Source organism: Candoia aspera, chromosome 1 (assembly GCF_035149785.1).
Source record: "Candoia aspera isolate rCanAsp1 chromosome 1, rCanAsp1.hap2, whole genome shotgun sequence".
In the NCBI taxonomy this organism is placed as follows: domain Eukaryota; kingdom Metazoa; phylum Chordata; class Lepidosauria; order Squamata; family Boidae; genus Candoia; species Candoia aspera.
Genome location: NC_086153.1, coordinates 16,411,059 through 16,439,025, shown reverse-complemented (window position 1 = coordinate 16,439,025; position 27,967 = coordinate 16,411,059). Strand labels below are relative to the sequence as shown.

The 27,967-nt window shown below is 40.1% G+C and overlaps 1 protein-coding gene across 2 annotated transcripts in view; it reads left to right on the top strand.

Moving 5' to 3' along the window:
* Window positions 1-226: 226 nt before the first annotated feature.
* DTX2 (deltex E3 ubiquitin ligase 2) overlaps window positions 227-27,967 on the top strand; it is a 39,685-nt gene continuing 11,944 nt past the window's right edge. Inside the window, exons 1-5 of one of the 2 annotated variants that reach the window (XM_063298170.1) lie at window positions 227-281; window positions 5,452-5,834; window positions 7,794-8,412; window positions 21,999-22,057; window positions 26,154-26,285. In XM_063298170.1, the coding sequence (XP_063154240.1) occupies window positions 5,555-5,834; window positions 7,794-8,412; window positions 21,999-22,057; window positions 26,154-26,285 (1,090 nt within the window). In that variant the 5' untranslated portion in view covers window positions 227-281; window positions 5,452-5,554. The remainder of the gene's footprint in view (window positions 282-5,451; window positions 5,835-7,793; window positions 8,413-21,998; window positions 22,058-26,153; window positions 26,286-27,967) is intronic. The other variant, XM_063298180.1, reaches the window with a different exon arrangement.

Sequence of the window (27,967 nt, the reverse complement as noted above, 5' to 3'; positions counted from 1 at the left end):
CACTATGTCACTCCCCAGCATGCACCGCGGCAAGAATGGGGGGAATCAGCTCAAAACGAAGAGAAATACGGCCCCTAGGCTTGAAAGGGACACACATGACGGTGCTTGAAAGACTACACTTCCCGTGAAGCTCCGCGCCACGTCCCAAGCATGGACGTCGAGCAGGAAGCTGAGGACAAGGCTGACGCGTGCGCACTTCCGTCGCCCGGGGGAGGCGATGTGGGGCGCCTTTGGTTGTTGCCGCTTTTATCTTCTGGAGTGTTTTCGGGTAGCAGCTTCAGGTGAGGGCTTGTCCGGGTGTTGACGGCGGATTTTCCTCCAAGGAGGAGAGGGTAGAATAAGTTCCCGACGTTCTCTGCCCACGGGGGAAGGTGGCTGGGGAGCAAGAAGGATCTTGGGAAGGCTTTTCAGTCTTTTCAGTGGAGGTGCAAGAAGGGTGGCAGTTTGGCCTCCTATGTTGCCTTACTTGCAAGAAACTCGGGGTGGGGGGTGTCGTCCCTGATTCTTTCCCCCCTTTTCTCTCTCTCGTATTTTGACAACCACCCTGTGGTTGCTTCGACTCAGACGTGTCAACTTGAAGACGTGTGGACCTCAACTCCCAGAATACCCCAGCCAGCTTGGCTGGCTGGGAAATTCTGGGAGTTGAAGTCCACACGTCTTCAAGCTGCCAAGGTTGAGAAACACAGGTTGGACTGAAAGAGAGAATGAATGCCAGCTTGAGGTGTTTTTCATGGTTAAGGGGGAGTTTGCATGTAAGGTACATTTAAGTCAAGCCCACACCATCCTCAGGATGTGATTAAATGTGTATACTTTTGTACGCCATTGCTTTTCTTGAAGAAGCATATGATAGTAGGTCATCTGCTTTCTTCCTTCTGGTTTCTCCTGTCACCAGATGTTCTCTGGGAAATTCCAGGATGAGCGTGATAGGAGTGACCAGGAAGAACTGCCCTTCAGTGGAAATGTACAGCTGGGCCAGGCTTCCTGGTTGCTGTCTAGAATGGCAACCACTATTTCACCCTGCTGTGTCTGGCCAAGAGAGGGCGGAGATAGTTATTATATTTTTATCCTATCTATTTACAGTGACCATACATCCTTTATTACAAAGAACAGTTCTTTATTTCAGAAAGCTGTCCTTTAGATTTATTTAATTTAATTATTTATTTTCTTGGTTTTGCTCTTGAATTTTCCTTTGTAAAACAAAGTTATAAACATAAACAATTTTGTTTATATTTATGAACCTCTGTCAGATTTGCCCCTTTTTCACGTTTGTCCTTTATTTTTTCCAAGGAAATGTGTGTGTGTATGTATGTATGTATGTCAAGTCAAGGTGATGGACATAGCTAATATTTGTGCCTCCTATTTTCCCCACAATAACAACCCTGTGTGGTGGGTTGGCTGGGCTGTTTTGCTATCCCTTAAGCCAAAAGGGACTGCTGTATATTTGGTATTTTGACCTTTTTCTAAGTCAGATCTGTTGTAGAGTAAAGATTTTCCCTTCGGGGAAGGAAGCTGGGTGGGTGTAAGAAGGGGTGTTTTTTTCTGTTTAGTGAAAGAGAGAGTAGATTAAAGCTTTGGGTGGTAGTAACAAGTGTTTGGTACCTTGTCAGCTAACAAACCTATGTTGTATTCTTCAGTAGTTTTCTATAAATTACTACAAGACTGTTTGATTTTATTTAAACATACAAACACATGTGCTCTTTCTGGTACTTAATAGAAGTCCGTGTGTCAGATTTCTTCTCCTAAAGTAAAGTGTATATATATATATGAGAACATCTGTGCATAGAGGTACTATTATTCTGAGTATTTGCTGCCAAAGAAGGCTATGACTGTCCAACAGTGGCCTTTCCTGATAGTTACTGGCCACTGGACAGTCTTTCCTCTGAACTACTGTATTATGGCGGTTAGCATCTGATGGTAATTGATAGTGATTTCCTATGCTAAAAATACTAAGATGGAGCGTTCTCTCCATTCCCCTGCTTATGCTCATATAAAAATGTGGACATTTATAATGTTGGGAAAGAGAGAGAGATGGATACCATGCCAACATTTTCCCAGTTCTTTATTCTCCAAAATATAATCCTTCATGTTGTAATTTCCACTCATGTGAAAGGTGGGATACAGGACAACATGCATGATTCTCTTGAAAGTTTCAGGACTTATTTCCAGAGAAAGGTACATCATAAAAATGGTCATAATTGGGACCTGTTGCTCAGGTTATTCATAAAGAATAATGAATAATCATATACTCCCTGACTTTTTATAATGCTATGCATCCCTGTGGAAAGTCCTCAGTGATTGTCATTTTAATGAGCTGATTTCGGTGCTTAGTTTGAATCACTTGAAGAACTCATATCAAGCCAATACATTGAGTCACACAGTGTGCTAGGACATGGTTTGTGTAAAAATGGTTCATAAGACATAAGCAATCTTCATATACTACAGTGCTAGCGCTTAACCAAAACTACTCAGACCATATTATGACTTAGGACAATATGTGAATCTTAAATAAATCTTGATTTCATTTCATAGATTTCAACATGGCATACAGTCTTCCCTCAGCCATTCATATATATTCAGACTTGCATAATTTACAAGATTGCTACGTAGGCTGACCGTATTTCCTTGAGACAAAAACAGGACATTGGGATGGCAAAACGGGGCAGGGTTAAACTTATATAATATTCCATATTCCCAAAAAAGACGATAAAAAATGTTATCGACAGTAAGCTGGGAAGGTGCTGGAGGGGGAGGTGCAGCAATGGTTGGGTCCAGAGAGGCTGGTGCGGGGGTGGTGTTGGGTGGAGAGGTTGCAGGAGGGCTGAGGGTGGCAGCGAGCTGGGATGGGAGGACAGGAACAGAGGAGTCTAGTGAACGGTTGTCCCCGACAACCTATTCCTCTCTGGCGCTCCCTTTTATTTTATTTTCTTCCCGCTGTTTTGGCCTGAGAGCCAATCAGCTTCTTTTCTGCTGGGCATGCTTTTCCGACCGTCTTCCACTGCACTGATTGGCAGCAGCGACTCTTCCTCTTGCTCACCACCAATCAGCTGTTCCTGCGGTCCCGCTTTAGGTTTCCTGCCAGATTGAGAACTACTGCCAAGTCAGCCTCCTTTTCAATTTCAGTTTCAATTTTTCCTGCTTTTCCCAATAATGGCTCCAATGTTTTTAAAAAACGGGACAAAATTGACATTTATATTAAAATGATGGGACAGTCAGGAAATGTTAAAAAAACGGGACTGTCCCATTCAAAATGGGACATATGGTCAGCCTATTGCTACAGCATTAATCCATAAGCATAGTAATACTGGATTACCTTGGAGCAAGTATGGCAATACCTACTGTCTCCTCAGTTGGTTTGCTATGACCAGGGATTGCCTCTAGGCAACCAGATGAGGAAACTTTATAAAATTCAGCAGTGCTTTCTTTTTGCTTTGTATTGACCAGTTTGTAGCTTAGTCATGACTTGTTTAATCATGCTCATTGTGAGATAGTCCACAATAGGCTAAGATCATACAACACACTAAACCATAATATGTTTTATTTTGTATTGACTTCGTGTATTATGTGAGTCCAGTGATGCATGTTCATGTACTGTGAGCAGATCAATATTTTTAGAGTTGCTTTTTTAATGCTGCTATCGAAGAAAGCAAAGTAAATGGTTGAAGTATTTGAACTGCACTCTAATACATAAGAGTAAATAGAAAAATAAGAGATATAAAGAACATATCTTAAGCAATATAGATTGTTCATTCAGTTTGTTAGTTAGATGTCATTGAGTGCAGTGCCCATTCTGGGTGTAATAGGATAAGGGAGGCTTTTTGTGTAAATAACTGAGCTATAGTTCTTTCAAGTTTCTGGATGCTGTAAAATCTGGGAGTTTAAGGATTATTAAGAAAATGCAAAGTAAACTCAGCTCATGGGGGAGAACCGCACAAATAACTTGGTATGGTATGTTGTGGTATACATCATAAATATGATGTGGCAGTTTTATTGCCAATTCTTTAGAATATTAAAAAGTGGATTTTAATATTCCTGGATTTTCTAGGATTAATTTAAAAGTGCTGGTTGCATTTGAGGCTTTTAGAAGCTGCCCTATATTTCATTGCTGTTGCAGCACTAGAAACCAAAATTAATAAGAATTACATTTGTACATCCATGCAGTAGGAATGGGGAGTGGGGAACCTGTGCCTCTCCATATATTGCTGAATTGCAACTTCATCATCCTCAACCAGAATGGCTAATGGTAAAGGTTGCTGGAAGTTGTCAAAGATTTTCCACCTTTCTTTATACCCTATTATAAGCTGTTTGAGGCAGGGCTTGTCTTGCTCTAAGACAGCCTTTCTCAACTATTTGACCCTGGAGGAACCCTTGAAATATTTTTCATGCCTTGGGGAACCCCTGCACATTCAGGCTCAAATATAGGCCAGAAGTTACAAATTATATTCGTTTCATGTGTAGGTCTGTATATATGCACTCACAGTGTTCTTAAACTAAAAATAAAGAATGAAACCTACCTCTTCAATGTGAAATCGCCCGAATTTGAAATAATTTTTGAAATAAATCATGATCTCCCAGGGAACCCCTAGTGACCTCTTGTGGAACCTCTTGAGAAACCCTGGTCTAGGTCTTAGAACTGTCTGTACAACTTCTGTTTGAACATACTTTCCACTTCTCTAGAAAACTGGTTCCATTTCCACTTCTGAACTGCACTTACTGTTAGGAAGTTTTCCTAATGTTCAACCATAATCTGCATTCCTGTAATTTAAGCCCATTATTCTATTCCTGGAACACTAAACAGACAAATCACTGTTGGGGAGAAAGGTGACTGAGCAGCAGTGAGAGAGAACTGGAATGAGGTTTCTTAGCTGGCATAGCTGTTGAAATAACTAGCTACCCCCAGCACGAAGAGAGGGTTCTTCCTACATCCAGTGGCTGGATTTGCACAACACACTAGACCAAGCAGAAATAGGGTTGAGCAAGCTTTGGTTTATCCTGCTGTAGGGACCAACCATTGTCTTAGAATGTTGTATGAACCAGGCTCTGTACCTAAACAAGGAGTCCAAATAACATACCCGATTTTTTTTTTAAAAAGGCATTGGACTAATTGGCAACCAATCAGCAGAGTTAAATACGTCACATACTGATTTGGGGGGCAGGGGAGAGATGTTGTATTGTTCTCAACTGTACAATACTTTGAAGATCTCAGCAGGCAGCAAAGTAATTTATAAATAGTAATAAATACTTATGAAACTTTATTTAGCAATATCTGTGACATAGATAGATAATTTGTATTATGATCATACTGTAGATCAGAAACTAAAGGGATAGATAGGATTCTGTTGTGTCTGGGAAAAGATGATATTATATCAACTTTTGCACCGTAGCTCAGCTGCTAACGTCTGAGAAATAGTGGTAGACATCTTATGATTAACATCTTCTCCTTTTCCACCACAGGTCTATCAAGGTATTGTTGCTGAAGATGACAGATTGGATTCTGATTTAACACCGTTTCCAAGTTCTTGTCCACTTTTTTTTAAGGGGGGAAACCCATTTAAAAATGGCAACTTTGCCTAGTACATCTGCTGGAGCTCCACCATCACTCTCAGATCCAGGAGTGGCTGTGTGGGAGTGGCAGGATGAGTTTGGCAGGTGGAGGCCATACCGAAGTAGTGTGTGTAGCTACATTGAGCAATCTTTCCAGGTTCTGATGGTGAAAGGCCGGCGATCAGTGGGAACTTGGCCCGTCAATGGCAGCATACCCTTGGGACAGGCTGACTCAACTCTGGCCCCCTACATAATTGACATACCAAGTCTCACCCAGTTCCGGCAAGATACAGGTAAGAAGCAGCTGTATTATCTGGAGTGAATATGGCTTAGAAGTGGCTACATCCATCATGGTGTAGAGCATTCTCTTGTAGGCACAGTCCGAAGTGCTGAGAGAGAGCTGTAAACCTGGATTAAATCTCACTTACTAGGTTGCCAACATTCTTCTGGCCAAAGTTTTTCTTATGGAGTATGGGAGAATAGTATCTCCCAAAAAGCAATGTTTCTGGCTTTTTGATTGGAGCAGTGGATTAAGAAAAGCAAATGTGTTTGTTTGTTTGTTTGTTTGTTTACATAGCAGACTAAGCCATAATGTGGTTTGTTTGCTTTTGGCTTAGGGTTTTGTATGCACTGAGGAAATTATGACTTGTTAAACAAACCTTGGCTGTGTAAACTGTGTGAACCCATTCTTTTTCTCAGGTAACTGTCTTCTGAGCTATATCAGTGCTAATATTTTAAATAAACTAAAACAATTGACTACCAACAAACACTGATTTCAATATTAACTAATCATAAAAGATTCTGCATTTCTTTTAGAATGTGGACATTCTATTTTCACAGACTACTTTTCCCCTCCTCCCGACAAAACAGAATGATGTCTGTGTTATTTTTATGCAGCCCATTAACCTCTGCAGCACATCAAATGGATTTTATAAAATAAAGCAACTGTCTGCGAATCTTCCGAAATACACCATGCGAAAAAGACAACTCTGGATTCTGCTTCCAGACAGTCTGGTCTCATCATAGGAAGTGAGAGAAAATGACAGGAAGCCTCCCTTCCTGAGACAGAAGGGAGCGGCTTATCTAGAAATGGCTCTGAGAATTTAGAGTCTCAGTTGAGAGTGATGAAGATAATTGCTAAATGAGGGAAGTGGGGGACATCTGCCTGTGTCCCTGTCTGTTCATTGCTCCAGATCAGTGTTTCTCAACCTTGGCAACTTGAAGACATATAGACTTCAACTCCCAGAATTCCTTGGCTGGCTGGGGAATTCTGGGAGTAGAAATCCACATGTCTTCAAGTTGCCACAGAGAAACACTGCTCCAGATGATGTCATTCCCATCCCCAATGAAAGCAGCTTATATAAGGAAAGTGGCCTATACCCTTTATGCTGAAGAATGTAATTCTTTATGACAGGTTTTCTGGGTGTGGGGTTGGTGCCTTTCAGTCAGTCTTGACTCCTGGTGACTGCCTGGACAAGTCCCTGTAGTTTTCTTGGCAAGATTTCAGAAGTGGTTTGCCATTGCCTGCCTCCTAGGCCTGAGAGAGTCACCCAGCTGGCTCTGTGCCTAAGGTGGGACTAGAACTCACGGTCTCCCGGTTTCTAGTCTGATGCCTTAACCACTACACCAAAAAGGCTCATTTTATGACAGTATTTAATGCTAAAAAAAATGAATATATGCTGCATAGTTAAGACAGTTTCTGTCCTCAGCTTCTTACTATGAATAACATGATACAAAGGGAAAAAGGAATGAGAGAAAAGTAAAGTGAGCATTGTTACATTATTTTGTGTGTTTTTAAATAACACATAGATAAGCAGTTAGCTTTTTATACAAAGCAGTGAAAAACACCTTGATTTCATATTGCCTTATCAATTCAAATACAGTAGAAGTTGGTAAATTTCCAACTGGTCTTTAATCTTTCAATCTGAATATCAAAGAAGGAATCCTACTTAGAGATGTTGCTATGAATGCAAACGTTCCTAGGTAGAATTTCTGGCATTTCTCCTGAAAAAATAATCAGATAGCAGGTGATTCAAAAGATTTTTCTATGCCTGATGTCCTGGAGAACTGCTGCAAAAATAAGTGATCAAATAATATATCCTGGCATTATCATTTTTTCCCCTCCTAGTCTAATGTGAATGAAAAAAATCACAACAATTAATAGCTTCCTGAGCTGCACAGAATCCTTCCTTTACTGCTTCTAGTTTTCATGCATAGTTTCATCTTCTGATTTGTCATGTTTTTCCCTCTAGGGGCCATGCGGGCTGTGCGCAGACATGTCTTCCAGCTCGATTCGGCTGCTGGACAGGGAGTAGTTTGGGAGTGGCAGAATGATGAAGGAAGCTGGTTTCCATACGAGATGAATGTTTGTGTCTATTTGGAGCAAGCTTTCTCGCTCAGTAGCCTTCAGGTGGATCTTGGGCCCTTTGGTTACAATTATGGGATTGATTTTGTATCACTGACCCAGACTAACAAAACCACTGGGTACCAGCGAAGAATCCGCCGGTGTGTGGACTCTCCGTACCCAGTAGCCACAGCCACAGGACCTCCTCACACTGGACCCACATGTTCATGCCAACAGTGCTTGTCCAGTAGTGGAACTGGCCCCATAACCTCACGGTATCGGCACTCAATGGTGAACCTTCCTGGACTCTCAACAGGAATGACTCCCAGATTCCTTGCTGGAATACAGGGGGCCAACAGAACCTCAGGACTCGGTGCTTCTCTGGTGGGCTTTGTGCCTTATACTAAACCAGCCCTCTCTGGAGCAAGATCAATGCCGAGACTGAGCATGCAGAGTGCAGGGCCAGCATCACAATCTGCAGCCATTGGTGGGTCCAGCCCGGTGAATGCGGCATCCAAAGGAGTCAGGTATGCTTTCTTAAGCAGTTTCCGGCTTTGCTGGATGTCATTGTCCCATCTATGAGTAGCGTTATTTATAGATTAACTTGCAGTATTTTTATCTTGCTTCTCAGACCGTTACTGACTCCCAGAATGGCTCCTGTCGATAATAAAATAGAGGATCCATATCCTTTATGCTCAGCTGTGGCTGTTTTATCATCGCTTGACAGTGTCCTTCCTTTAAATAGCACTTGGTAGCTCTTGATTCTTTGGCCAGTAGAAAAAGCCAACATTCCTTTTGCTGATGGATTGGAATAGCTGTTTTTCCTCTTTTTCAATATCATTCCTGGAAGGCAAGGACTGCACTTTCCCAGTGGCCATACATCCTGATGGGAGAAGCAAAGTTGTAAGTTTCTTCTGCTTTCCAGACCTGGGGAAACTGCCACGGAAGTGAGTGCATGCCCCAGTGTTTCAGATACATCATATCATTAGTTCTAAAACGTTAACAAGTGCATTACAGAGAGTTGGAGGCTTTAAGAATGATGTGGAGAAAGTTCTCCCTTCAGTACAGGCCAAAGGTCATGGTCATTGTTGATGCTGAGTGTAAATTAATATTGGACTTGACCAAAAGAAAAAAAATCCACTTAGCAGAAGGTATAATTAATTTATGGAATTCGTTGCCAGATTCTGTGGTATTAATGATCAACTCAGGTGAGTTTTTGAAATGGGATAGGATAAATTCATGCCAGCTAAAATTTAATTACTATGTGAGGATGTACTGTATCTCAGATTTATATATTCTAAGGACAAATGGGCTTCTTACTTCATTTTGAACTTCACAGTGACATCTGACCATCCAGATTTAGAGGTAGTGTTGAAACAGGTGGCATTCAAAAAGCTCAATAATATCCCTTCTGCAATTTTTTTTTCTGGAAATTGAAGTTGAAAGAATAAGTCATCTGCCTAATGCTGGTATTCTAGAGAGCTTATGGCTCAAATGAGATTTGACTGTTTAAGTTCAGAGTGCTTTGCTGGCATTAGGGAATTTGAATCCCAGGAACCATGGGTTTCTCTAGTGTGCCAGTTCTCTACTTGCTCAGGTTTAGCTTGAGCTGTGTAAGTCCCAGGTTCAGTATCTTTAATTAGCAGTCTCTCAGAAGACTGGGAAAAACTTTTTTATCTTTCTGAGACTTTAGTTTATTAGATGGAGTACTAGCCTGATTTGGCATAATAGCTGAATGTGATTATATGTACAGAGAGAAATGGCTGACTGGCCAACATAACCATGCATGTCAAGGATCCTTGTATCAGTTTCAGGCTGCAGCATTTCCAGTATAGAAAATCAGCCAGATTGTAGGTGACAGGAAAAAAAAATCCCTGAAGGCTTGGAAAGCTATTGCCTGGATAGGCAGTATGGGGTGGATAAAGAATCTGAGCTAATATTGAGTTGTATCCTGTGTTTTGATGATCCATAACTCTGGAGGGAAGCTATTGGAGAGAGTAAAGAAGATGACCTTGAAGGAGATGTGCAAGATCCATTACTAGCCTGACGAGGGGTAAAACACATTTTTAAGTCCTCAACAAACAGTGTTCATAAGCAGCCCTAATTCACTGAAGTACAAGGAGAGGGAGGAGGTACAGCAGAATCAGACTTGCAAGATTGATGTCAGCCCCCCCAGACCAAGAAATCAACTCCATGGGAAGGCTAAAACTACTCAATAAGAGTTTGGCTATAATAACACAATCTTGCAGGTCCAATTAGGTTGTATCTTTTCCCCCTTCTTATACTGTACTTCAGTGAACTAAGTCTGCCTGAGCTGCTTCTGAATGTTGTAGTTCTGGACTTTAAAAATATTTCAGCCCTTTTTGCCTTGGTAACCATTCCTGCACATCTCCATCAAGGTCGTCATCCTTATTTTCTACATTATATTGCAAGAGGAATTAGAATGACCCATGTCAACTGTAATATTTTTTTTGCCTTCATCTGCAGTTTTCTGTCTCAGTTTACACATTCAGATATGAATACTTTGTACCCATGGGATTTACCTTGTAGTTATGAACTGGATCTGAGAGTTGGGCATCCACTGTGCATTGGAATTCACAATTTACTAACTAATTTCAGGGTTTTTTTATATGTGACCTTCACTTGCAAGTTCTAAACAGAGACCTGTTTTTGAAAGCAATGCTGATATTTCAGAACAAGGTATAAGCTTAAGCTGAGGAAAAGGCTATTTCAACACCAGGAGACAGCATTAGACAGCTTTTGTTTTTATCTCCACATAACACCATCCCATCGGAAGCATGTAATTACTTCTGTCTGGGTAAATCTAACATACACAATTAGCAGAAATCTGAGAAGGTAAGCAGTGGTTCCAATTCTTGGGCTATGTTAGTTTCTTTGCCTACTTTCTCTTCTGTCTTGTGTTGCAAATTAGAATATTTCTCTTGTATTTTCAGTTGGCCAAAACAGCTACCTTTTGTGTTTATAACGTATCCATTTTATCTATCTATCTATCTATCTATCTATCTATCTATCTATCTATCTACCTACCTACCTACCTACCTACCTACCTACCTATCAAATTTTATCACTGCCCATCTCCCCCTCAAAGGAGGGACTCGGGGTGGTTAGTTTTTACCAGTATTACTTTGTAGTGACATACATACATTGATTTTGTAACTGTTTAGTTCTTTCTATATACCTTCTGCTGTGTACCTGCATGAAGATATTAATGGACATGTGTGGAAGATGAAGTACATGAGATTTATTCAGAGTAAGCCATAGTGCTTTCTCTGGAAGATTTCACTTCACAGCAAGATACCAACAAGGAGACTTTCAAGAAGACAAAACAAAAACAAGCACAAAGTAGTTCTCAAAAGAAGAGACCGTTCCCATGGGAACTAGATGAAGTGCTGACATTCAAGTGGAAAAATACCACGGGACATGTAAAAAAGTACCAAACTGGCCAAGCCTTTCCAAAATGATAAAAATGGGTGGCAACTGTAATACTTCAGAGCCATCACGTATAAATAGGTGTTTGCATGGTGGATTTTCTGCCTCACTTCTTCTAGAATTCAAACTTAGCCAGTTGGTTGGACTCTGAGTTCAGTAGATACGTAGAGGTATGGTTCAAAAAGTGATCAAGATTGTAAGCCTGCACTTGTTCCTACACTAAGAATAGTAGGTAGCATTGGAAGTGTTATAAATACTCTCTTCATGTCTGTCCCTGTGATAATAGTACTTACAAGACTTTGAAAATTTGCTCCTAGTTGCGCATGTGTGAATAGGCCCCACAAAACCCTTGCAGAGCTGAGAAAAGTGTGTGTGCTGAACTATCATTACAGAATGTACTGCTTTATGTACTAATGAGGTATGAAACCAGGAAATACTGCTCTAATAATAATAATAATAATAATTTGTTGATTATCCATTAGGCCACATCAGAATACCAGATATAAGCTACAAAACAGTAATACGACCGTATGTTACAAAACGGAGTAAAGGTCATAAGTAAAAGAAAATGCAAATCATATTTCTGTGTCACCCCTACAATTTATCCCAAACAGATGCACATACGCAGTTCTCAATTGTACTGTTTCGTTTTGATAAAGGGCCGTATTGTCTGTAATTTGGGGTTTTGGCTGCACATGAAATACGTTGTTTTAATGTATGGATCCTAAGAGGCCGTTAGTCTAATGTGCGCTCCAATATATTGATCTCTTCCTTTCTTATACAGTTGACATTCAAATAATGTATGTGCTGTGTCCTCTATCTCTGGGGCTCCACAAATACAAGCACATTCATCATAAGGGACTTGGTTAAACCTTCCATATTAGCCATTGTGTCCAGCTGCTCAAATCTTGCTTGAGTAAATACTCCCTCTAAGATGCTTGGGCATTTTTTGTGTTTAAATACGTGGCAGTTTGGAAGGTGTGTTTACAGCGGCTCATCCATTTCAGTTTGCTGGCCCTACTGAGGGTAGCTATACCTCTCTGAGCTCCTATATCCAAAATTCTTCGGGCAGAAATCTTTTTAACTTGTTTTCCAGAGACAATTGTTAAGAATCAGGGATATTACAGCTCCTGATACAGTTCATCAGTTGTGCAATCCAAGAGGTCTCTAATTGAGATTTAGTCTGTTCTATCAGATTCAATTTTGGGAGTCTGTCAGTTTCCATAGCATTGATTTTGCACCAATAATTGTAAGCCCTAGTTTTAGACAAAGAACAAATTGTATAAATTCCCAATTCGGCTCTAACTGCAGCAGCTGAGATCCTTTTATCCACACCCAAGATACTTCTCAGATGCTGTGATTGTGTTTGTTTGTACGGGTTTTAAGCCCCAGACCTCAGTTTAATAAATGGGGCTAAGGAACTTGGATAGCGGTGATTTATCAATTTTAACAGTGAATTCACATGTGCCCTCGCTCTGAGTGAGCTCCTTTGATGATGAGGGATCCAAGATCCAATCTCAGAGAAGACTACTTCTAAATAAGGAAAGATGTTGACTTGCTCAGTTGGCTCACCCTCTAATAACCCACTATGGCTGTGATGCCATTTTCTAAAAACCATGATTTTTTAATGTATTAATAATCAGAGAATTGTAATGACAATGGGAGCCAAGTCTTCTTAGCAACCTACACAACCCAACATGTGAATATGGTAGTAACATCATACAATCAGTGTATAGCAAGGTGTCGCGATATGTGTTGGGTACCTTAGGCATGTGTACTTCAGGATCCTTCATCAGTCCTGGTAAGTGATTATATAATATATAGACTGAATGGCAGTGGTGCAAGTATGCACCCTTCTTTTACACCTTTGTGAGTATTGCTCCCATTTGTGGCTCCATTAACCCCAAGCCAGCACTCTGAAGCAAGTAGTTGTGTCAAGTGCTTTGTTCAGTGCAAGCGGTCGGGGTTCCATATGGAGGACAGTCGGTTTCCTCTATGATATTTCTCTGTTTACTGTGTCAAATGCTGCACTAAGGTCTATAAAGGCAGCCAACAGTTGTCTCCCCTTACATATTTTGTAATTAGGTGGTTCAAGACAAAGCAATTGTCGATAGTGGATCAATTCTGTCTAAAGCCAGCTTGCTCTTCTGCTGGAATGCACTTTTCAGCTACCCAGCTCTCAACTCTACTCAAGAGGAACCTAGCACATATTTAGCCACAATAGATATTAGACTGATGGGCCTGTAATTGCTGGGTCCTTTTTATTCCCTTTTTTATATATAGAAACTACAATTGCCATCTTCCACCCTGCTGGGATATGGCAGGTATTATTTGTATGTGTAAATAAACCCACCAAGAGAGGGGCCTACCAGTCAGGGTATTTATTTATTTTTTAAAGAACTTTATTCGTTTTCAGAATATAATTAAAATACAAAATATAGAACAGATAGATTGCAGAACTAAAGAAAAAAGAAACTATAAAAGTGCAGAACAGAGAGAGAACAGAAACAAAGTGTCTTCTGACCTTCTCTAATACAGATATGAATACATTTACAAATATAATCTCTTACCATTAGTTAAACCTTAGTAACATTATTTCTATCAAATCAAACAATTTAATCATCAAAACCCAAAATCAAAATGTCATTTTTTTCTGACACAAGCAAGTAGTCTAAAAGTGGTTGCTAAGTAGAAACAAATCCAGACACAGTATTTTCTCTTATCAGCACTGTTAACTTGGCCATTTGGGCCAGCTCCATCAGTTTAATAATCCAGTCTTCCACTGAAGGTATTTGTGGATCTTTCCATCTTTGTGCATCCAAAAGTCTTGCTGCTGTAATCATGTATAAAAGCAAAGTCCCTTGTTGCTTCTCAAGCGGCTTCTCCATCAGACCCAAGAGAAACAGTTCTGGGGGTTTTTTTGTAAGTCCACTTTAAGGATCTTTTGAATATTAACACATATTTGGTCCCAAAAATTTTTGGCCTTCTGACAAGTCCACCAAAGTTGATAAAAAGTTCCTTCACCAGGAGAACATTTCCAACAAACATTCATTACTCCATTGTAAATTTTTGACAACTTACCAGGAGTTAAATACCAACGATACATCATTGTATAAAAATTTTCTTTTAAGTTATAATTCAAAGTAAATTTCAAACCTTTGTTCCACATGTTCTCCCATTGCTCCAGCATAATATTATATCCAAAATTCTTGGCTCATTTAATCATACATTCTTTAACTTGTTCATCTTCTAAATTCATCTGTAACAACATTTTATACATCTTTGTAATAACATGTTCATTATTTATACAGAGTTCCATTTCAAATTGAGTTGTTTCATTAACAAATCTGAAATTCTTTTTATCCACTTTAAAACATTCTAACAATTGTAGATAGGTAAACCAATGACATGTAAAACCTTCCAACTCTAACAGGTCCCTTGTTTTAAGCTTCGGTTCACCCTCTTCAAAATTTAACAAATCTTTATAATTTAATCAAGTTGTTCCCCCCACATTTTCTCTTCTAACAAATGCTTCCAGAGGTGATAACCACAAAGGTACATTAGGAGACAATCTTACCTTGCATTTATTCCAGATCCACAATATGGCATTCCTGATATAATGATTTTTAAAATCCTTATTAACTTTAACGTTGCTGTACCACAAGTAGGCATGCCACCCGAATCTTAATTCATGACCTTCAAGTTGTAATAGTTCTTTATTCTCCAAAGTTATCCATTCCTTCATCCAAAGCAAACAACAGGCATCAAAACAGAATTTTAAATTAGGCAGACCAAACCTCCTCGTTCCTTGGCATCTTGTAACAATTTGTATTTAATTCTTGGTTTCTTGCCTTACCAAATGAACTTAGAAATATCCTTCTGCCTTTGTTTAAATGGTAAATCTGTATAGTCTGAAAAAGAAACAACATCCTAGGCAAAACATTAATCTTAATCACAGATATTCTCCCCATAAGAGACAATTGTACTTTTCCCCATCTTAACAGATCTTTTTTCACATCATTCCAAATTTTAACATAATTATTCTGAAACAACATACTGTTCTTGGTTCATAAAATCACCCCAAATATCTAACCTTTTTTTCAGTCTTAAAACCAGTCTTTCCCATCAACAAATCTTGATTGGACAAAATCATATTTTTGGTCAGTATCTTTGTTTTTTGTTTATTTACTTTAAGTCCTACCAATGACCCAAATTATCTCAGTTTCTTCATCAGATGTTCCACAGTATCCAGAGGGTCTTGTAGTATCAAAACTAAATCATCAGCGAAAGCCCTTAGTTTAAAGACGTCTTTTTAAATCTTTAATCCCTTTATTTGTTCGTCTCTTCTAATATCTCTGTTAAAAACTTGCAACACCAAAATAAAGAGCAACGGTGACAAAGAACATCCTTGTCTTGTCCCTTTCTGTACATGACACGATTCAGTTAACTCATCATTCACAGTGATGCTTGCCTTTTGTGGTATATGGATTGACTTAATTCCCTGAATAAAAGTCCATATTTTCCAAGATTTTAAACATAAAACTCCAGTTCAAATTGTCGAAAGCTTTCTCTGCATCTAGGAAGATAAGAGATGCTTGACATTCATTATGGTAGTATTCTATAATGTCCAAAACAATTCTTACATTATCTTTTAGCTGTCTTTTGGGTAAGAACCCACATTGATTGTGGTGAATATATTCCTGTAAAATTTTCCTGTAGAAAATTCCTGTAGAATTTTCTTCATCCTTTCAGCCAGTATTGAAGCAAATATTTTACAGTCATTGTTCAGCAATGAAATTGGTCTGTAATTCTTAATTAAAGAAGGGTCTTGTCCTTCCTTTGGTAAAAGTGCGATGTTAGCTTCTTTCCATGAAAGTGCGATGTTAGCTTCTTTCCATTGTGGAACCTAACAAACTAGAGTTCATCAGTCTTTTGAAAGGTTGAAGAATCTGATCTTCAAAACACCTATAATACAATGCAGGTAAACCATTCGGACCTGGTGCTTTTCCCAATTTAGTTCTTTTTATGGCTTCAACTATTTCAAAAGTAGTTATAGGATTATTCAATATTGCTTTCTGTGACTGTGAAAGTTTTGGTAAATCTTGCTTATTCTAATATTTGTCTATCTTTTCCAAGGAGACTTCTTGTTTTTTATACAAGTTAGAGAAAAAACTATAAAATGCTTTCTTAATCTTCTCATTGTCCAATAATTCCACATTTCCTTCTTGAATCTTTAATATCATTTTCTTCTCTCTTTCTTTCCTCAATTTAAATGCTAGCCGTCCTCCTGGTTTATTAGCGAATTCAAAATGTCTCTGTTTAGCATATTTCAACTTTGTTTCTATTTCTTCCACAGTCAACATTGGCAACTGATGATGTAGTAACTTAAGTTGGTACACAGTATTGTTATCTGTAGTTTTTCCTGTAACTTAGTTTCTTTCAGCTTAATCTGATCCAAAACCATTTGTAACTTTTGTTGAGATTTCTTCTTAAGACTCCGGTTATGATAGATAAAATGCCACCTCATAACTGCTCTACTGGTATCCCAAACAGTTTTTAAATCTATTTCATTATCCAAATTAATATAAAAAAAAACATTTAATTTCCTCTTAAAATCCTCCAAAACATTTTCTTTTTGTAAAATTAATTTGTTCGGTCTCTATCTATACGCCCTAAATGTTTTCTTTATTGTCATACTTACAGGATTATGATCAGAGAAAGTCTTTGGTAAAATATCCACTTTAGAAACTTTGTTCGCCAAGTCCCTTGAAATCTGTATCATATCAATTCTTGAAAAAGATTTATGTCTCTCAGAAGAAAAAGTATAATCCTTTGCCAGTCCATTACTGGTGGCCAGAGGGGTGTAGCTTCAGTAGGTGGTAGATCACTACTTAGTGACTGTTTCTCAGCAGGTTCCAAGAGGGCAAACAAGTGATGATAATAGTTTTCCCAATCCTCAGCAGAGGTTGGTATATCAAATGAAAATCTCCAGTCTTTCAGGATTCCAGCTACAGAGTGCGAAAATATAGCTGAATTATGACTTCTTGCTGACAGCTCAAATCCTGGCCAAACTGAAGCAGCATAACTTTTTTCCTTTGATTTAATGAGTTTCTTACATTCTCTTCTTAGGGACAGCTCTTAGCTCGAATATGCACAGAGGAATGCCTCTGAGCAAATCTCACAGCTGCCTTCAATTTCTTTTTCATCAAATAACATTCATTGTCAAACCAGGGAGATCTGTCTATATGGAAACTTTTGAAGCATGATTTAGTTATTAGGTATTTCTTCAACATGTGGCACAAATTTGTGAATGCATTGGAGACCGACTGCCAGTCAGCTGTGGGTGACTAGACTGTTAAGGTCCAACTGATAGCATACCCTGATTTGAGGTCATTCAGTTTTGCCTCGGTATCTACTTTGGACCATGCTAACCTTTTATTCTGACTCACCTCTAAATTAGCTGTAGCCCAAATATCAGCTGTGTTATATGATCTTAAGTCCCAACGGCCTAGGAATTCCACATTCACTGGCTGATAATTGCTTTCTCCCCTTCTATAGATAATGACCTCTGAGAAGAGGTTGGCTCTACTCTTTGATACCCAAAGGAGATCTAACACTCTGCTTGGGTGGGCTGAGTGGAAGGTATATGGGTATACATAGTTATTACCTTTGCCTCCCAGAATTTGAAGATTACATTTAAAAATCAATGATACCAAGTATTGATCAGCAGTATTACGTTTGTTATCTCTTGAAAACCAATGTGGATGATTATCCAAAAAAAAACACCATTTGGGAGTCTACTGTATTGAGCAAAATCTCACCAAATCACTGTCAGCAGACTCTTTCCAGCCAGCTACATTCCAAGCTACAAGTATAGCTCTCTCAGAGACAAAATGTTCTGGATGGGATGGTCGAGTAGAAGATGAAGATTCAGACAGTTTGTTTCTGGGGTTGGAACAATATTGTCGTTGTTTCCCGTATATATGCAGTTACTATAAAGTTCAACTTTCCCCTCCCTAAATCGTGATGGTTGTTCTTCCTTATCATAAGAATCAGTGTTAAACTTACTTCGATCTGGTATGGAGACTCTGTAGGCTCAGCAGTTACAGATTGTGGCAATACCCTCAGACCATCCCTCTCATTTTCTAATTGCTAGGCTTGAGGACAAATAGGATCAGATTGAGAGTAGGTAACAGAAAGCTGCCCAATTCATGGCTCCTGTGGGTGGAGTTGACTTGCAGTAATGAATGGCAAGGGGTGGGTGGAGCATCCATGTGGGGTGTGGGGTCAGGGTCCATGCTGGAGACAGCTCATGGACCCATTTCTATAGATCAGTGTTTCTCAACCTTGGCCACTTTAAGATGTGCGGACTTCAACTCCCAGAATTCCCCAGCCAGCTTGCTGGCTGGGGAATTCTGGGAGTTGAAGTCCGCACATCTTAAAGTGGCCAAGGTTGAGAAACACTGATCTGCAGATTGTTCAGACTGATCCGGGGGAGCCCAAATCCTCAGCTACAGATTTATACCCCAAATAGTTATGTGAGGTTTGCACTACATTGACCAGCTGGATGTTCTTTTCTTTTGTATAGTTTTGGTTTGGACTGGAATGCCTTCTTTATTTACTGGGGATTTTGTGCTCTCAGAGGCTGGGCTTAGCATTTTCAGGGAAGAGCAATTAGAGGGAAGTAAGGTGTAAAGAGACTCAGTTGCAGCAGTGGCTGACTGCAGCATAGATTTAACTGTTTCAAGCTTGCTCAAAATCAATTGTTGTTCCTCTGGAGAGATGGTGGCAAACACTGAGTTAAATCTTCCTCATCTTCCAAAAAGTCATCTGAAACCTGTATCTTTCCTTTAATAAAATCTGAAGTATTTCTTTCCTGTGTTATTCTGTTCTGACCTTGATGCTGAAGGAGTTCTCCGTGTTACAGATAGTGGATGGTTGTGATTAGGAGTTCCAGATTTTGTGCCATCCTCCTTCACTGGCTTGGCTGTCCTCCCAGAATTTAGCAAGGGTTGGATACTGATGTTATAAAAAAACAGATATTGCTGGAATGTAAAACCTCCTTAAAAAGTTCTTAAGTTTGAAAAGTATTGAGGGAAAAATAAACTGTCTGAAAGTTTGCATTATCCTTTTAGATCCATGCCTGCTAGGAAGCCAGGAGATTTCTGTAACCTGTGTGTGCACGTGCGCATGTGCATGTGCACCTTCAAGGCAGTATTGACTCCTGGCAGCTGCGTGGACAAGTCCCTTCAGTTTTCTTGCCAAGATTTTGGAAGTGGTTTCCCATTGCCTCCTTCCCAGGGCTGAGGGAAAGGGACTGGCTCAAGGTCACCCAGCTGCTTTCATGCCTAAGGTGGGACTAGAACTCATGGTCTCCTGGTTTTTAGCCTGGTGCCTTGCCCGCTACACCAAACTCTTTTAAGCCCATTAGAGTATACTTAACAACAAAGAAGTTGTAAAAGGGAGTGTAATATTCCTTATCTATTTTGCCACCTGTCCTCATTTAAAGGAGTATCAGCAACCTGAAGCAGGATTCTGTGTCTCTGCCAAATTAGTTTTTCCTCAGTGGCTTCTTTAACTGGGAATTTTTGTACAGTCCATGCAGTCTGTGGGTTTGAGGTAAGTTTGGAAACATATGGGTTGCTACTTGGTTCCATAACTGATTTGGAAATAGAGTTTTCCATTAAAGTCATCTACTTTTATTCGCATTCAGGAGCTGATCAAATATAGCAATGGCTATTTGAACTGTTAAAAGGCAATTCTTAGCAACCAAATCCAGATCTCCATTTAAATTACTCCTAGTATAAACAGCACTCCCCCCATCTCTATAAGATCCTCATCTTCAGAGGAAGGGCAGTCGTCCACTTCCTAGTCTAATGAGGAATAAGAATTATTAACGGAGAGGGAGACTTACATGCAGTGTCCTTAAGCTGGAATAAGTCCTTTATCTTTGGTTACTCAGAAGTTATCGTAGCCTTGTCTTATTTGGGATTTCCTTTCTGCTGAATCTCAGTCTTATTCTTCCCTTTGTTCTTACTTTACAGGTTCTTTTTTGTTCCTGCTTTATAATTTTGCATCCTCAATTAGCTTTTGAAATTGTGTACAAAGATACCAGCAAGTCTTAATTCTAATTACTAAAAAAAAAGTTAAATATTATAATTACTAAACAATAAAAATAAAAGGGAGATGAGGAATTGAGTAAAACCCAGAAAAGTACTAAAAGTACTTGATTAAAATTAGATAAAAGAACTAAAATAAATAGAACATTTAATGAGCTATCACTCTTTCGCCATCTTGGGTGGGATACTGCTTTAAGTTAGGATGTGACTAGCACATGTTGGGAAATGAAATCTATATGGAAATGGAATGGGCTCAGAGCTGAACCTCTTTCTGTTTTATGCTTTTTAAAAGCAGATTGCTATTCCCCAAGTAGGTTATCCAATATTGGCTGAAAATCTCCAAGTTGAAAAGTAGCTGGATAGACTTCTCAATGCCTTGATGCCCTCCTGGAGTAAATATAGGGGAATTTCCTTTCAGGAGGTTCAGGCAGACCCTGAAATAGTTAAAAGAAAAGAAAGCCAGCAGCCTTGCCCATCCAGGTAATGGGTGGAGACAACCCAAACCAGGAAAGTCGAACACTGATTAGCCAATCAGGAGGGCGGATTTTCCCTCTCAAGTGGGCTTTTAAAGGAAGGAGGGTTGTCGCCATTTTTTCTTGTGCCTTCTCTTTCTCCTCTTTCCCTCTTGGTACTCCCCACCCCCCGCAAAGTTTCTGAGAGGATGGCTGAAGCCAGGTAAGAATTAAAAGCAGCAATAGAAATGAATGAATGAATTTGGATAGCAAGCCAGGGTCAGGGAAGGAGTCCCCTAGATGACGTTTTATGGACTGGAAACTGCTGTTTGTGTGTGTGTTGTGAGATATGCTGGGTGCAGAGTGGCTGGCTGAGATCAACTTTCTCAGAAAGCATTGGCTCATTCCTTTCCTTTTCCAGGTCTCTGACCTTGCTTTTCATAGCAAAGCTTTAACATTCTTATCAGGGGTTCTCATTTTGGGCCTTTTCAGCATAGTCAGACTATAGAAGGAGCAGAGGAAAGTTCCATTTCATCCCTTTCCTGGGAAATCCGTGGCAGAGAGGTTTTCTCTGGGGTAAAGTGGCTGGTGCAGGATATTTGGTCAGTTTTCTCTGGGAGCTGCTGGAAGGGCTCAGCAGGATTTGGGGAGGAGGGTTTGGAGACCACTCATGGTGATCAGTGGGGCCTAATCCTCCATATCAGTGTTTCACTGATATGCATGCTGATAGCATGCTGGCTGGGGAATTCTGGAAGTTGAAGTCCAGACATCTTAAAGTTGCCAAGGTTGAGAAACCCTGCTCCATATCTTGTTTGTGGGCCACTCCATTCCCACCCCCATAAAACCTCAAGTTTCTCATTCAGGCTAAATTAGTTATGGTAGTAAAACTTGTGCAATAAATAGGTGAACTCTTCCTAATTTCTGCCTATTACAGAATTCAGCCAGCCTTGGGACAAAACTTGTATTGCCTCAATAAAGAACCTTTTTTTTTTTAGCACTGTGTGTATAATTCTCAGCATCCAATTCTGTCCTGATTCTCTGTGCTTGCCCTGATATCCTTTCCAAAACTTTTATTTTCTTTTGTTTCCTCAGTGTACCAAAGTTACCAGTGACCATGCCCAGACCCAGCAAAGTGAATGAAGCTCTGGCAGGTAACAGCCTCCATCTTTTTTCCACTCCACACACCCCCTTCAGTGTTTTACTCAGGGAACTAGTAGGCCTGGTTCAAAATCTGACCTATCTGTAATTTACCAGTTGGTCTGGCACACCACCTAGCCCTCCTGGGATAAAGATGCTGACTATCATTTACAGGCGATGATTCACCTGAGGTGAAGTCTTTAAAGTGACTTCAGCTTAGGTGAATCCCATTTTCTAAGAGTTTCTGCATTTCCAACATTCTGCCTTTACTAGACATCCCCATTCTCTGACCTTTGGATTTGCCAGTCTGCAATATACAGGAGTCAGACCATAATCTTTTATCTGCTCTTACTGGTCCTCATCTAGTTAGAGGTGTTTTTCTTTAGCTCTTCTGGGAGTTATCTAGGAACTGATACTGCAGGACATCCGCTCTACAACTGAACTGTGGTACCCAGTCAGCAACTTCTTCCTGGGTATATAAATCACACATCCAGTTGCTTATACTAAAGCAGCACATTAGCTTTTCCCACCACAGTTTTGTTTTAGGAAGGATCTTTCCGAGTCCTTTAAGTGGAATCTCTGGGGACTGAACATAGCATTTGCACACAACACTCTATTGCACACTGACAGTTGACACAGTACAGAAGTGTGAAGCAAAAGCACAACACTCTTATCTGTTTGCTCGGGATTTGCATTTCCTGCTCCTGGCTTTTTAATTAGAGTTACCTAATCTGGGACCTTCTGCAACCAAAGGATTTTCTAATATTAGAAAATCCTGAGTCAAGTATGTACAAATCCTTATGGAGAGACTTCTTTCAGTCTGTGGAATCCTTTTGTCTTTACATAGCAAGAATCACATGGCCAAAGTGCTGGTGATGATTGTGATGAAAGGATGTTTCTGGCCCTTGGTCTATTTGCCTTGTTTTTCCTGTTTTGAGCTCCTGCATGTATTTCATTTTTTTATGTCCTTGTCAGATGCTCAAGAGAGAAGCTATGTGCCATAATTTCTGCAAATCTTCTCATAGTGGTTATGTTTTTTTAATGCACTTTTCACTGTAGCTAGAGTCTGCCTTTATTATGAGAAATCCCATAATTTGGAGTAAATATTAACATTAAAAATGGGGGTTGTACGGCTACTTTTTTTTTGTCTTTTTCTGCTTTTATTGCTGATGGTCCCCTTTTTCTCCTGTTTTGATGAAATGTCTTCCTGATGCAGAGAAGCCTTATTTTTTGTCACTGAGCCTTCTTGTATGTCACTGAGTTAATTCCACCCCCACCCTTGCTGTTCGAGGTGAGTGGTATAAAAGTTTGGGGAGTGGATCCCTAGGATTGGAAGGTACCTTGGAGGTTGTCTAATCCAACCCTCTGATCAGGTTAAGAATCTTCAGACCATCCCAGACAAATGGCTATCCAACCATTTGATAATTAATAATATAGGGAATGGGTTCTGTTTTTAGGTTTAATGTTTTAGATTTCAGAAATGGGAGATGATACGCCTAAGAATGCCACCCCTAGGTCTTTTACAATTGGAAATCCCATGTAAAAGCAGATAAAATCAAGGTTGCTGCCTGTTCTTACAGCTCTCCCCACTTAGCATATGAATATGCAGAATGCCAATCTGTCTGATTGCACCTCTGGCTCTCAGTCTTGTGCAACTCAGGTGTTCCTACGTGGGCTGATTTGGAAGCTGATAAAGCCATTCTACCAATTGTTTTAAATTGCCATATCATGATAAAGGTCTTTGTGATTGGGGCTTTTTGGAAATTTAGTATGTGGTAATAAACCAGCATCCTAGGAATCTTGGAATTCATATTTTAAAGAGCATGTTGATGGTTTTTAGGGCTGAGGGCAATCCTTTGTGAGAGAAACTGGAGTGGTGCCTGAATAGAATATTCAGAGTCTACAGGGAAGCAGGCAGCAGTTTGCCTTCTCTCTAGGCAAAATAGTACTGATGTAATGAATTACTGTATTCAAATTACAATTAATAGCACATGGGGGTTACAAAATTAAACTGTTCTTGTCCCAGTCTGATTTTTTTTTTTATGCAGAGTGCAGACTGCAGCATCTAAGGAAGTTTGCATTTAACCCAGCAGTACTGTCTCCAGGCTGATTTTCTTTGTTGCAGCATATACAACAGATTATGTCCTGCTCTGGTTCTCTCAGCAACCAGGGCAGCTTTATACATATGAATGAGCTTTTTGCAATTAAGAGGGTACAGAGAAGGCCATTTGTCTCCCTTTCTCACAAGCATGGGGCTTCAGTCAACCATATGTCAAGGAGAATAGAAACAGGATCATGGGATCACTATGTGCCTAGTATTCTGTCTGCAGGATCTTTCATCTGATCAAATCATATGGCAAGGATTGACAAACTTTTCCGATGTTAGGCTCTACCATATAATAGCTCTGGTGCCCCTCTTCCTCCCAAAAAACACTTCATTTAAAGGGGACTAATGCCTCTTAGAAGTCCAGGGGGTGCTCTTTTTAACTCTGTATTAGAGTGCTTCTCACATTCATAGGTTTTTAAAACAAGGTCCACAGAAGCAATAGAATCTTTTTAATGATATGACCAGAAATTATTTTAACCCAGTTCGCTCACTTTCATTCTGCATGCTATATTACTTTCACATGAAGGAATATTGCAATTATAGAAGCGAAGGTTGACTTCTGAGCACAAGAAACAGAGAAGGCCAAAGAGTAGTTGAGGTAATTGTAGCCATGGCCTGGGTCCTTGGGAACCTTCCTCAGCTCCCACTCCGGGTTTCTGCAGTGGTTGTAGATAGTGCCCAGGTGCTTTCATAGTATCTTCACACCCACAAAGATAACAAACATTTTGAAAGAAAAGTGAGATTCCTGGGAAGCTGGGTTCTGTGCAGGAGCTGAATTCCATGCTTTTTTTGCACTTCCACGTAAAAAAGAAGCTCATGTATAGCCTTAGGTCAGCAATTTAGAAGAACTATATCTGTATAGTATTGCTCACTGTACTATAGGGCATCCACTAGTGTGTGTGCAGGTTGCGGATTGAATAAATGAATAAAATAAATTGCAAAGGGGCAGAGACTAGGCACCAGAAGTGCACGTGGGGCTGCATCTCAGAAGTCTAAAAGAAGGTTGGTGTTTGTTTGGTTTTGCAGCCTCCCCTATGTATTTCTGTGCTACTGGCTTGTTCATGGCTAAAGGACATGCTCTGATGAATTGGTTGCACTTAGCATGTAATATGACAAAAGTCTGTGGTTTGTTGTAATTCAGTCAACAAACCATAATTATAAAAACATAGTTTATCGCAGGGATAGGCAATCTTTTGGTGATGGGGAAACCTGAGCATTTTTGGCAGGGGAAAGGCTGCAATGGGTAGAGCAGGAACAGGATTTGGGGGTCCGTTGCTGCTTTTCTGGAGGACTTTAGAGCTATTTTTGTTCAAACTGCGTTATGTCACTTTGAGAGCTGACGCAGCAGTTTCTCACATGGGCTTAAAATGACAGGAAAATGCACTAGCAATTTTGAGCAGGTTTTAGGAGTCACAAAAATGTTTGAGAGTAACATGCGGCATAAGGGGGAAAATGGAAACCTGTTGTATGCATTTGTGGGTCCACAGTTTGTTTTTGCTTTCCCACATTGCATACTGGCCTGCTTCATGTTATCATGTCTTTGTCTCATGTGCTGTCAACGCAGCACCATGGAAGTCAAGCAGATTTTGGCTACAGTTCCAGAACTTTATATTTATGGGGAGCTTTAATTCCATTTAGAACACGGAAGCCTTCTCTGTCTTCCTCCAGCAGAAAGAAGAGAGCTGAAATGCTCTTCTGAAGCAGGCAGGTGCTTGTGCTGCTTGGCCCCCATCCTGGCCTCTTCCAAATTCAAGAAAGGAAGAAGTTTTTCACAGCATCTGTGTTTCCTTATCCCAAAACCACCCACCACCATCCCCATAATGTATTGCTTGCTTTCCTTGGGGTTTACTTTGTCACTTGTTTTTGAAATGAGCATTGGATCAGGTTCTTGAAACAAAAGTGGTGGGTTTCTTTTTGATCTTACAAATGGTATGATGCAAATTTTCTTTCCACCCCTTCTCCCTTACCTGCCCCTGTGCATGACTGTCTCATGTCCCTTGTAGGCATGATGGCCTTTCTGATGTCAGTCCCTGGATTTCCTGTGCACCTCACCCAAGCGCCTCAGCCTGCCCGAACCCATAGAGCCTCTAAAAAACTCTGCTCACTTAAGGAAAGGAGGAGAGTGGTCACCAAAGGTAGCTCTCACTTGCTTGGACTCCCCGGGAGTCATCTTTTTCAGTTGCTGCTGCTGCTGCTGCTACCTTTGCCTCCTCTTTTCTGCCTTGCGTTTCCTTTTTCTTATTTTCTGACTTCTCCCAGAAACGGTTTGATGAAATGGCTTTGGTTACCCTTCCCACTAAGGATTAGCTTTCCTTTTGCCTAAGGATCTTGCCACAGCTCTGCCTTATAAGCTTCTGCTTTGTGGGTCTTGTTTTTCAGCATCTGCACGATCATTTTAGCAGTTCAGAAGGCCACCCACATAACCACAGAGAGAAGCCAGCTGTGGCAAGGGTTCTCATGCTAAACTGAGAAATATGGTAAGGGGAAACTTGGGATGTTCAAACCTGCGACGGCACTGAATGAGTGGTGCTTGCAACCGGTCCTTGGAGTTCTGGCTGCCCCAGCTTCCCCTCAGTCATGTGATTGTGATCCAGGCACCTGGCTCGTGATTATGGCATTGCAGCATCCCACAGTCACGTGGTCGCCATTTGTGACCTTCTTTGCCAGCTTCCGACAAGCCAAATCGATGGGGAAGCCAGCAGGAAGTTGCAAATGGCAATCACATGACATCCTCGCTAAACGGCAGCTGGGAGTGCCAGAATTGCCATTGCTAAGCGACGCTGTCACGTGATGTGCGTTGCTTAGCAATGGCAGTTCCGGTTCCAGTTGCCATCATTAACCAAGGACTACCTGTACTTAGACCAATGGACATTCACATTGCATCTTATCAAATTATTCATGTCACTTATTTATTTGTATATCTCTTCCATACAGTTGCACCTTAAAGTAGCTTGCAGTAAAATGATTAAAGTAGAATTGTAAAAGTAATGGGGAAATATTTAAAAAGTGGGGGAAAGGAGGAGTAAATTATTCATCCAACATTTGTACGTGGAATGCATTGGTGAAGAAAGGGGTCTTCAGTAGACAACTAAAAGATGTAATAATAAGTACTGGTTATATCCGATATTAAAATGTTTTTCGGTTTTGCAACTGATGGTTAAAAAATATTATCAGGCATGCATACACATGAACCAAATTTTAAAAGATCATAAGGCTATATGATGAGTTAATTTGGGTGGACTGTTAAGTGACAAATCACTGAAGCTATCAGTCTTGGCAAATGTTCTTTAAAGTGACTTGTTACTCTGGGGATGAAAAAATGAAACTGTCAAGTTTACCTCCTTTTAAGTTTTTTTTAATAAATATAGCTTTAAAATTGGTAAGAAAGGGGAGTTTCATTTGTACTTCATGTCTGAAGGCAGCATAATCAAATTCATTCTTCTGCCTAAGAACTGTGCTCAATTTTTATTTAATTTTGTGTCCAACCAAAAAGTTACTACCTCTCCATCAAGTAGCTGCATATACAGGTTTCGGCAGCAATTCTGTGTCTTCTTTCTTGAGAGTAAGCCCTTCGAACCCATTGGAAGTAAATCTCTGAGTAAATCTGTAGAAACGCTCAAATTTGTTCTGCCACCTCATTGAGCTCCCTCACCTAGATGATGCCCAATACTGTTACTGCTTATCTTTATTTTTTTCTCCCCAAGTTAGGTCTACTTTAAATCAAAACAAAGCACTGATTTGTATACACCTATATATTTGATTTTCTAAGAAAGCTTATGGGGCCAGTGGGGCTCAGAGCCATTTTTGGATATAAAGA